The 12,474-nt window shown below is 38.7% G+C and overlaps 1 protein-coding gene across 6 annotated transcripts in view; it reads left to right on the top strand.

The window, feature by feature from the left end:
• The window catches only part of LOC121520634, a 64,258-nt gene that overhangs the window by 26,085 nt on the left and 25,699 nt on the right, over positions 1–12,474 (top strand). For 2 of the 6 annotated variants that reach the window (XM_041804182.1, XM_041804183.1), the window contains 2 exons: positions 2,440–2,871; positions 9,381–9,812. The exons of 1 other annotated variant lie outside the window; for it this stretch is intronic. In XM_041804182.1, the coding sequence (XP_041660116.1) occupies positions 2,440–2,871; positions 9,381–9,812 (864 nt within the window). The remainder of the gene's footprint in view (positions 1–2,439; positions 2,872–9,380; positions 9,813–12,474) is intronic. 3 more of the 6 variants (XM_041804188.1, XM_041804185.1, XM_041804186.1) reach the window with 2 other exon arrangements.

The raw sequence follows: 12,474 nt of genomic DNA, 5'->3' as shown, positions 1-12,474 counted from the left end.
TTGCTCCATACCACCAAAATGAGTTCTGGGATTGTGTGAGGAGAGAGTACCAGCACTTTATTTTTTTCCACTTAAAGCACTGTGCTCTGGACATTTGGGATCATTATGCCTCAACAACAGCCCTCCTTGCACAGATCACTGAATGTTGAGGGACACATTTCAAATTGTAAATTGTGTTATACATTAAATGTACAGCTAAATAATATTGATATAAGATCAGGAACTTGCAAAGAGAAACTGTAGGAAGCAAAGCACAAGAGCTGTATGTATGAAGAGAGCAGCAGTGTGCACATGGACATTTTGACAGCAGTTTAAATAAATAAGTAAAATAAAGCCATTTTTACACATAAACTGAAATTAACTTACAGAGAAGCACTGTTTTTAACTTATGTTTGTCAAAACTCTCCAACACTGCCTCTATTTTTTTAATCAAAAAAAGGTAAACTAAAAGCTGTGTGTTGTGTAAAAATACACAATTACCACAGAAGGAGATGCTGATTTATATAAGATTAGAATTACCGGTGGACTTCTGTGTTCACTGAAATATGGTCGGTAATTTGCCTTGGAATTTTGACTGCAAATTACAGACATGATCCATTCAAACAGGATTAAAAACACAGACGTCTACAGGGATTATTACGAATTATACTAATCCCATGTGAATAGGGCATATCAGTGTTATTTAGCTGTACATTTCATGCATTAAACAATTTATGATTTGAAATATGTCCCTAAACATTCAGTGGTTAGACTGCAACAGCTGATCTGCACAAGGAAGGTTGTTGTGGATGCGTAAAGATCCCAAATTTATAGAGTGCAAAATCACATCAACATCTAATTAGACGTCTCCCTTTCTCATACAATAACAGGAGGGATGCTTGACTTTCTCTTCCTCTGTCTGATCAGCTGCAGGTACCCACAGGTGACTTTCATGACCTGGATGTATAGTAGGAGAGTTAGAGGAGATATTTCACTAGTTTATTAGTTATGGACAGCTTGCAAGGGTTTTTGTTGATCCTTAAAAAGTCTTAAATTGGACAGTTGAAATTTAAGGCCACAAAAAGCCTTAAAAAGTTACAAATGAGAGGTCTTAAATTTTATAAGGCGCATTGACTTAAATGCATCTCTGACTTATCTCTGTTTTGTAGCGAACAGATTTTCACCATTCTTTGTTGTGTACAATGTTAGTCCATGTTAGAATTAACAACATTTACAGAAGTGCATCCTGGACATAACCCGTCTTTGTCAGCCCTGCCTCCTCAGTGTAAGTGAGGCTCAAAGAGGAGCTTTCACTGTTAAGAGATGTTTAATTGAGATAATTTATGAAAAGAAGAAGAAATGTCTTCAACCACACAGGCAAGACTCATCATTTTTAAAGGCAACCCCCCAAAAAACAGTAGAAAAAACGGTGGCAGCAAAATGAGAGCTGTACAGTAAGGGTTAAAGTTCCCTGTCCAGATCTTCATAATCACCTCTTCATATCTACATCTCTCTTCCTCTCTCTGTAGAATGAGCTTGGATATTTTATTGAGGTGACATTAGCGCCATAGCTTGCTACATTGTAGAGTAAATTGCATTTTCATGATAACAAATTTACGTTCGGTGCGTTATTTCAAAACACTGATGTACCGTAAGGCACTCTACTCCTCGCATTATAGACCAATTATTAAACAGTATATCAATAATAGAATGGCAAAAACAAGACAAATGATCTGAATATCTCTTAAACTAGTCACTAATGTGGGAAAGGAGAGTGGGACAGGAAGAGTTAGCATGCTACAGTCAGAGCTACTTAGGTTTTAAGATATGTACAAATTATCATCTTAAATATAATGAATTAAGAGTCTTTCTGTACAATATTAACAAGCTAACCTCCTTATTTTGGTGAAATCTGTAGATTATAATGGCTAGCAATCAGGTTAGCTTTGAATAGACTTATTTTTTATATTAAAGCAGTAAACAGATCTCTGCCATGTGATTTGTGTTTAATATGAAACTACTCAGTTTTAAAATTAACATGTTAACTATCAAGTCAAGCTTACTATGTTTTTTAGATATAAAAAGGTGATTGGGTTCTTTTTTCTGATTAATAATCAGTAATTTTGTATTTATAACTGAATTTCCTCCACAAAGAGTTTCCGAAATATTCTCAAAAATTCAGGAAGTTCAGTTGTGGATACTTAAATTTATGTTCAGTGTCCAGATTTTAACCCGTAGATGGTGGTAACTTTGCATATTTCTGACACAATGAGTCAAATTTTTTTTCATCAAATGTTGATATCTGGACCAAAACTGATCTACAGCTCTGATAAACATCCATGTTTCCAGATAAATTAAAATCTGTGGGTTTAGTTACTCTGTAATAACTTTAGGTGACTTTAATCAGAGTTCGACAGTTTATGTATGTTCAGTGTATTTATAGATCTGTTTATCATTCAGCTTCAGGATGACCCACAACAGTCCAGGACTTGAGGACCAGGAGTCAGACCCCAGGACACTGGAGAGGAAGAAGAAGAAGCTGTTACTGGATTTGTGCCTGAAAGCAGCCCTTGATGAAGACCAGAGCTTTCACCATGTAGTGCATCAGCTTGTCTCGATGTTTTCTGTTGACAAACACTTGCACAACTTTTTTGTTGACTTTTATGAACACGTCAAGAATAAAGGTTGTTCAAGTGTCAGACCAAAGCTGGATCCACTTTTTAAGTCCGCTCCTAAAGTCTGGTCCATAAACCTCTCAGAGATCAACACCTCCATCCTCCTGGAAGTGCTGAAACTCCTAAAGAAGACTAAAGTGAATCTGACAGGCTACTCAGATGAAGGCAGAGAAGTGAGGAGTTTCCTTCAGTGTCTGCCTTATATCTCACACCTCAGGTAAAAAGTTATTTTCCCATTTTTCTTTTTTGTTTTCTAACAAAATGATTTTTTTGTGACATAACATTTTTGCACAGAGCAAAAACCAAGCCATGAGGCCAAAAAAACTGCCTGCAGTGCTCAGAGACAGGGAAAAAATCCTCCTGAAGGTTCCCAAGAGCACAGAGGCCTCCATAATTTCCCACATGTAAGAAGTTTGGAACAAACAGAACTCTTCCAAGAGCTGGTTTCATGGCCAAACTGAGCAATCAAGAGAGAAAGGCCTTAGACAGAGAGATGACCTGATGGCTACTCTGACTGAGCTCCAGAGATCCTGTGTGGAGGTGGGAGAGAGTTCCAGAAGGACAAGCATCACTCAAGCTCCACACTGATCTGGGCTTAATGGCAGAGTGGCAAGTTTTTAAAATTCCACAATGATGAAGTTTGAAAGACAAATAATCAACCAAGTCTAAGATAACATGTTTATGTGTGATTGTGACAGAATGGAGGTAAACATGCTTGTTGACCTAGTTGGGAAAGAATCATCTCAATTTAAACCTGTAAAACTGATGAAAATTAGATCAGTGTATTGCATCTGCAAAGTCATTGAGGTGAAAGTCAGCAGTTAACTCTGCCACCAATGAAAGCAAAACACTGGGGCCTTAAAGTGTGTGGACAAAAGACAATGTTGGAGAAATGGAGCTCAGACCAAGTGTTCTGACAGGTCATGAGTCTCCTGATCTGATCTGATTGTATTATTGATTATTGATGTTTATTGTGTTAGTTTTGAGCTCAGAGTTATCATATTGACTGTCAGCATGTTCTGTAGTTTCTATCCTCCACATCAGTCAGTTGTAAACAGCTTGACCTGTTGGGTGAACCCTTTACTGCATGTACAGGTGTTGCTAATATTCAGGTATGTTTACAGGAATGCTCCTGACACAGCTAGACACAAAGGTAGGGAGAAACAGCAGCTATATATCTCCAGCCTTCATCAGTTTATCCTAGAGTCAGGGGGACATTTGTGCAAAGTTTGAAGATCCCCCCTCTCTCAAAGCTTTGTGGAGATATCAGGTTGATGAGAATGGGCCTGACAGAAGTGTGGAGTGACTGATGGACAAGCAGAAAAAACAAAATGCTTGACCACTGCCAGCACAGAGGATTATTACATGAATAAAATGGTGACAACTGAAATAAAGTAAACAATGATAATAATGTTGTGTTCTTGGGCTGTGATAAATCTATATTGAGCTCTTTATATATATATAGTTTGTTTACAAACAATACACTGCTATCAGACAGACATAACAAACAAAACACAGCAACCAGCAGACATATACAAAACAGAAAACACAGTAACATACAGAAAAATAAGACAATGGCCCTAACTCTTTAAGGGAGCTGCAGAGGACCCCTTGGATCACTCCAAGTCAGGTACCAGCACCTCAAGGAGAGGGTCAGGTATGGGGGGGTGTTGGTGCCCATTTTCAATGCAAAAGAACAAAGGATCCAAAACAGACTACAACAAAAATCAGAAAAATCATCCATGTATCCCTGCATGCGTTTGATCTTATAAACATACAATGTTCGCATAGCTATAAACATTGTGTCAAATTATGAACATAAATGTGAAAGGGGTCTAGCCAGACACAAAATGAAATTCATACTAATACATCAAACCTCAGTCAGATATCTTAAGTACTTGCCAAGGCCCTTCTTTTCCCAGCTTACAAAATAATGCTTAAATTACCTCCTTGATCCCTACCCAAATCTTCAAGAACTGATGCTGCTTGCTCCATAGATACCAATTCCAAATAATCATTAAGCAATTGTCTATATCAAAACAATTTTGTTTCATCACCTTCCAGTTCATAAGTATTTTTCGTTTCACAGACAGAAAAGCCGAACCAATCAGGTGTTGCAATTCTTCTGAAGTTACTCCATCTATCCTGCCTCCCAGTAGACCCACCTTCGGACATAATGTGAAATTTACATTCAAAATTCTACACAGATATTCTTTCACATGAATCCAGAATCTCTGGACCTCTGGGCAATGCCAAAATTGGTGCACGAGGGTCCCAATTTCTCCACATCCGTGCCAGCACAAACCTGAGGCATTACTGTTCATTTTCTTTCATTTATGTGGGGTTATATATGACCGCCATAAAATCTAAGATTGAATTACTTTGTAGCTTACACGTTTTGAAAGATGGTTTAAGCAACCCATTATTGTTTTCTGCTCTTCTGTTGTGAAACGAACACCCAAATCATTCTCCCATTGTACAAGTACAGACGCACCAAAGTCGGAGCAAGAATGATCAAGTTCTGTTCTACTTTTACTTTTCAATATTTCATTGGAGAGAGTTCTACCTCCTGCTGTGAATATGGGATTATTCCAGAAGGGGCATGATGGGAAAGATAAGCCACTGATTTTTAACCATTTATGCAATACTCTAATCATTTGAGTTGAGAACAAAATCAGGGGATTTTTCATACTTTTACATTTAGGATGGTACCAAAGAGAGCCTAAAGATATATTTTGATTCCAATCTGTGACAATATTCTGCTCCAGCCATCTCCAACTACCTGTCTCTGCATAGTTTTTATTGTAAGCCCAGGATAATGGAGAAACAGCATTATGAGCAAGATAATATAAATATATATCTGGTACCCCTAACCCACCTTTGTCCCTAGGGACACATAACTTTTTAAGGCTGATTTGAGGCTTTTTATCTTTCCATAAGAATCCTGAGAATAATTTCTGTATCTCTCTGAACCACTTCTGTGGAAATTTGAATGGAATTGCTGAAAAAATCAATGTTAACCTTGGAAGTATATTCATTTTTAATATTTCTGCCCTCCCCCAGAGAGACAGTGGCAAATGTGTCCCGCTCTTTAAATCCTCTCTGACTTTTTTCAGGAGTCCAGGGGCATTTAAGTCAACAATGGTTTGGATTGGAGATGTAATGTTGACTCCAAGATACTTCATGCCCTGTGACTTCCATACTATGGGGGTTGAAGTCAAGTGTCCAGGGAAAGTGAGAGTGTTTAAAGGAATAGCCTCACTCTTGGACCAATTAGTTTTGTATCCAGAGAGCTGGCCAAATTCATTAATGAGCTTAAGAAGATGTGGAACTGACCAATCTGGATGCGACAATGTTAGCAGTATGTGGTCCGCATAAAGATTGGCTTTAAAATCATAATTCAAAATTGTGATAGCCTTTATATCCTGACTGGCCCTGATGGCACAGGCCAGAGGCTCAAGTGCAAGAGTCAAAATAACTGGTGACATCCCTGTCTGGTGGACCTGGAGAGATGGAAGGGTGAGGAAATTAATCCATTGTTTTTTTTGTTTGTTTGTTTTTTCTTTTTAAGATTTATTTTTGGGCATTTTTATGCCTTTATTAGATAGAGGAGGACAGTGGATAGAGATGGAAACAGGGTCAAGAGTGGGGGAGAGACATGCGGTAAAGGGCCTCAGGCCAGATTCGAACCCAGCCACCTGCGTACATGGGGAGCGCCTTTAACCACTAGGCCATCTGCTCCCCAATCCATTGCTTTTGACACATGCACTTGGGTTATGGTAAAGGGACTTAATCCATTGTATGCATTTTGTACTAAAACCATATTTTGATAATATATGAAATAAATAAGACCATTCTATCCTGTCAAATGCTTTTTCAGCATCTAATGAAATTGCAACAGCAGGGTGTTTAAGAGATGCAGCCTCTGACATTACATGACAAAGCCTTCTCATATTATGAGCAGCATGGTGTCTTGAAATAAAGCCCACTTGGTCCAAATGTATAAACCAAGAGATAACTTTCTCAAGACGTGTAGCCAAAATCTTTGCAAATATTTTAGAATCCTTATTTAACAAACTCAAATTTCCCATTTGGAAGTGGTCCTTACCTGGTTTTGGTAATAGGGAGATAACTGCTGTGTTCATGCTAATAGGCATGGTCTGATTGGATATAATATCCCTGTATAGTAAGGTCAGTATCAGGGACAACTCTTGCTGGAAGCATTTATAAAATTCTATGGTATAACCATCCTGTCCTGGTGCTTTACCAGAAGTAAGAGCTTTAATCCCTGATTGAACCTCTACTTCCTGCAAATCTGTTTCCATGTATGCCTTTTCATTGTCTGTGAGATTTGGGAGAGATGCATTGTTGAGAAAGTCATCTACACTATCTGGATCATATTCACATTCAGATTCATAAAGCTTTGAAAAATATTCTCAGAATGCTTGATTTATTTGCATTTGTTCACAAATTAGAGATCCACTTTGATCATAAATAGATGATATTGCAGAGTTACTCTCTCACTGTTTCAGTCTTAATGCCAGCATTTTGCCAGCTTTTTCCCAGATTCAAAAGATTTTGTTCTTAGTCTATAAAGTGCAAATGAGGTCTCCTCATGTAGAATAGATTGTAACTCTGTTCTAGTGAGTAACACTGATTGTTTTACTCTCTGATCATGTGGATTACTCATATGTTGCTTTTCAAGGTTTTTCAATTCTATCAAGAGCTTTTTTTTCTTTCGAGTTTTTTCTTTTTGCATTGCAGTGCTGTAACTAATACACCAGCCTCTACATGCAGCCTTGAAAGCCTCCCACACAGTCTGAATGGATGAAACAGAATTCAAGTTTATCTCCAAAAATTCTGATATTCTAACTTTAACCAATTTCACCAATTTTTTATTCCTTCAAAGCATATTATTAAATTTCCACTGTCTTGTTTTATGTGTATTAAAACAGGGAGAGAATGAAACTGATATTGGAGCGTGGTCAGATATTAGGATACTATGAATCTCGGAATCAAGCACATTCTCAGTGATTGAATTTGACATTAATATATAATCTATTCTAGAATAGGAGTTATGTACTTGTGAATAAAATGTGTATTCATGGGAGAATGAGTTAACACAGCGCCACACATCTGTTAATCCACACGTATTCTGTAATTCTTCTGTAAGGTGGGTCTCTTGTAATAAGGCTATATCACAGGAAAGAGATTTCAAGTGTGAGATTATTTTATACCGCTTAACTTTATTGGAGACCCCATTAACATTCCAGCTTACCACCTTTATAGTATTAGAACCCATAGTTTATAAAATCAACATTTAAATGTACGCATGCCAACCTAATTAGCATGAATATGCTGCACCTGAGAGGGGGTAACAAAGGGTAGCAAGAAAACAAACACATAAACATATACAGGACGTATGCCACTGGGCAAACAACAGAACGTAAAACAAGAGAAAGAAAATCTATTCCTCCTCTGACCATGATCCAACATGGGCAGGCGGAAAGTCTCTCAAAACATCCACAGCCATAATCTGTTGTCCATCTCTCTCATTTTAGATGAATTTGAAATTCAATTAGTAATGGCTGTATGGAGCATAGTTCTCATACCTCTGCTTCTTTATCCAAATACAGACGAGAGGCGCGCAGCCAAATCCTTGGATGCTTCGTTAGGAGACGCATAAATCTGTTTTTGTCCGTCAACAGTCACAATTAGTCTTGCAGGAAAGAGTAATCCATGGCGTATCCCAGCCACGCGCAGCTTTTTCTTTATATCTCCATACTCTGCGCGTCTGCGTTGAATTTCGGGAGCGAGATCTTGAAACACATGAAAGTTTTGACCTTTCCATTCCAGCTTTTTCTTTTTGGATGCAGCCTTCAAAATAAGCTGCCGGTCAGTCCATCTCAGGAAGCACATGATGTAAAGCCTCAAGGCCCACAATAAGCAAATTGTTTCTTCTACTGTGTGACTCCAAATAAGTGACTTTTGATTTGAAAGTCATTCTCTCTTTTTTGAAGTCTTGGATGGTGTCCTGGTGGGTGACATGTTTGTCCTCCAAGGCTCCCATACGTTTCTCAGCATTACCCAATCTATGAACAATGGCCCGGGTATCTTTTTTCAGCTCTATCATGGTCTCATTTAAATCATCAAACTTTTGCTGGAAGGAGTCTTTCATGCTTGTCACCTGTGTCAGGAGTTCCTTTGCCCAAATAGGTGGTATCTCCTCGGCCATGCTTTGTTTGGAGGTGTGAAGCTGTTTTTCTCCTTTCTTAGCCGTTTGCCTTGTTTCCCGAGGGTATGCCTTTCCTGACATTCAACAGTCTGTATCTGGTCAACCATTTTCCTAGTTTCATTAAGAAAGCATGGATAATTGTGGTATTTTTTCAAGCAAACTCTCTGGGCTGTGGACGCCAAACGACTCAGCACCATACTCTTGGTCATGTGACCCACCTATATTGATCTCTTTATAAGTGTGGTTACTGTGTGTTGAAAGAAACACATGGATGTGAGGATGAAAGACTAAAGATCTTCTCAGGACTCATGGAGTTGTGATTCCAAGGCTTTTTATCCCTTTTTTTCATGAAAACTCAGACAGGACTGAGTGAAACATGGAAAATGTGTTGTATATTCTGTGATTCCTTTGTTATGTATTTAAGTTACACAAGTTCAACAACTGAAAACTGACAGTCCTGCACTGCTAATAATTTCTGTCTCTTGTTTCAGTTTCTATGGCTGGTCTGACAGTGAAGTCAAGTTCTGTGGGAGTCTGTTCTGTGCAGCAGCAACAACAGAGAGAGAACTGCAGAGTGGAGAGAACACACTGGAGCTGTTATCATCAGTGTGCAGACATCAAACATTCCCCTTCACTGATGATGATTATGAGTACACTCGGTGTGATTTCTTTCTGGATCTGTACTCTCATATAAAGAACTATGAGACCAAAACAGGCTCGAGTGTCCTTCAGCCAATGCAGTCTTTTTTTACATCAGATCAGACTGTGTGGTCTGTAGACCTCTCAGAGAGAAAGACCTCCATCCTCCTGGAAGTGCTGAAACTCCAAACAGAGAAAATTCATGTGGAGCTGAGAGGATGGTCAGATGAAGAGAGTGAAGTGAGGAACTTCCTTCATTGTCTGCCTTATATCTCAAAGCTCAGGTAAGTTATTTTAATTTGACATCAGTTTTACAGGGTTCTACTATTGTTGTCTGGGTACACAAGAGATCACTTTGGACTGGATTTCCCCCTCTGTGATGAGGGGTCATGGTCTTTTGATATTTCTGAATCCAGATCAGGTTTCCTCAGTTGTGATAAAGCCAGTGAGAGTGAGCGGACCAGGAAGCCTGACTAAAAGGATGTTGTGTACTTTTACAGCTCACCAACATGACAGCTAACAGAAACACCTCTGTGTTTCTGTTAGCTGTCATGTTTATTTTCTCTTGCCCTGGGCCAAGTGGAATATTGAAGAAGAAGACTAGCTTGTTGGATTCTAGCAACAACATTAGTGCCATTATAATGTGTAATGAAAGACAGCCAGCTGATGGCATTGATCATCCTCCATATTTGTTTATCCTCTGGAGATATTTGTTGATCATGTCAGATTGTGTGAGATCTCATGTCTGTGGAATAACCAGTGTGAAATGGTCACTAGGACTGGCAGGTGTGTGGTCTCACAATCCAGCTGAATCATGTGGAGTGAGCATTCAGAGGATTTGAATGTTCAAATCAAATCTGTCTCTGGTCTCCTGTGGTTTCAAGATGAAGTCAATGTTTTCATGTAATCAGATCATATTAATGTCACCTCTATTTAATGTCTCCAATGAAGCTTTTTAATCCCCACACTCCAGTGTATTTGTTCCTTAAATCCCCATAGTTCTTTTCAATCAAACACACCTTACCAAGCTCCAACAGAGTCCCTGCTGAGAGAATTAGAGACTCAAACCTCAACGTTTTGAAGCACATTACAGAGTGAATGATGGATGATATAGCAGAGAGGAGATTAACAAGGAAATATAAAAATGTAAACCACCCATGAAGAACAACTGATTTGACACAGTTCGAAGAAAATATAAACTTTGATATTTGGATTGTGGGTAAGTAAGTGTCTGACAACTTGAATATATTTTACTTACAGAGGTGCATTAACAAGTCTAATAACTGCAGGTCAAACATGGCCTTTTCATTATTTTTCAGAGGTGTATATCACAGATTTATCCACTGCAGGATGGGGGAGTTACACCGCGTTCCACATTATTATGCAAATGATATTTTTCTTTGATTTTCCTAAACATTAATGCAAATGACAGAATATTTTTCAAGTCACCAGCCATTAGAGCATAATTCAAATGTTTTTGAACAAACTTCATAATGACAAAAATTATTTAAAAAAACATAAAAACCTCAAAATGCACTGTCCCACATTAGTAAGCACAGCGGCTTTTTAAAACATTTTATAGGTTGTAAAGAACTGAAAATGGTCATTTGTAGAAAATGCAGCATCAGGGGGTCATATTTACTGAAATCAAAGCTATTTCAATCAAAAACATCTTAACAGGACAAGTTCCATGTTAACATAGGAGCCCTTCTTTGATATCACCTTCACTATTCTTGCATCCATTGAACTTGTGAGTTTTTTGAGAGTTTCTGCTAGATTTTTTTTTGCAGGATGTCAGAATATCCTCCCAGAGCTGCTGTTTTGATGTGAACTGCCTCCCACCCTCATAGATCTTTAGCTTGAGGATGCTCCAAAGGTTCTCAGTAGGGTTGAGGTCGGGAGGATGGGGGCCACACCATGAGTTTCTCTCCTTTTATGCCCATGGCAGCCAATGACACAGAGGGATTCTTTGCAGCATGAGATGGAGCATTGTCATGCTTGAAGAAAATTTTGCTACAGAAGGCACGATTCTCTTTTTGTACCATGGAAGAAAGTGGTCAGTCAGAAACTCTATATTCTTTGCCGAGGTCATTTTCACACCTTCAGGGACCCTAAAGGGGCCTATCAGCTCTCTCCTCATGATTCTGGCCCAAACATGACTCCGCCCCCTCTTTGTTGACGTCCCGGCCTCATTGGGACATGGTGGCCATCCACCAACCATCCACTACTCCTCCATCTGGACCATCCAGGGTTGCACGGCACTCATCAGTCAACAAGACTGTTTGAAAATGAGTCTTCATGTATTTCTGGGCCCACTGCAACCGTTTCTGCTTGTGAGCATTGGTTTGGGGTGGCTGAATAGTAGGTTTATACACGACTGCAAGCCTCTGGAGGATCCTACACCTTGAGGTTGGTGGAACTCCAGAGGCACCAGCAGCTTCAAATACTTGTTTGCTGCTTTGTAATGACATTTTAGCATCTGCTCTCTTAATCTGATGTATTTGTCCATCAGAAACCTTCCTCATTATGTCTTTATCTGCACGAACCCGTCTGTGCTCTGAATCAGACACAAATTTCTTCACAGTACGATGATCATGCTTAATTTTTCCTGAAATATCCAATGTTTTCATTCCTTGTCCAAGGCATTACACTATTTGACACTTTTCAGCAGCAGAGAGATCCTTTTTCTTTCCCATATTGCTGAAACCTGTGGCCTGCTTAATAATGTGGAACATGTGGAAAAGTGCATTTTGAGGTTTTTATTTAAAAAAAAAAAAAAAATAGTTATCATTATGAAGTTTGTTCAAAAACATTTGAATTATACTCTAACTGCTGATGACTTGAAAAATATTATGACTGTCATTTGCATTGATATTTAGAAAATCAGAGAAAAACGTTGTTTGCATAATAATGTGGAACGCGGTGTTTAAAAGCCTCCAAATACCC

The sequence above is a fragment of the Cheilinus undulatus genome, linkage group 13, assembly GCF_018320785.1.
Source record: "Cheilinus undulatus linkage group 13, ASM1832078v1, whole genome shotgun sequence".
NCBI lineage: Eukaryota > Metazoa > Chordata > Actinopteri > Labriformes > Labridae > Cheilinus > Cheilinus undulatus.
The sequence above is the reverse complement of the archived record's forward strand: the minus strand, read 5'-3'. Positions and strand labels throughout refer to the sequence as shown.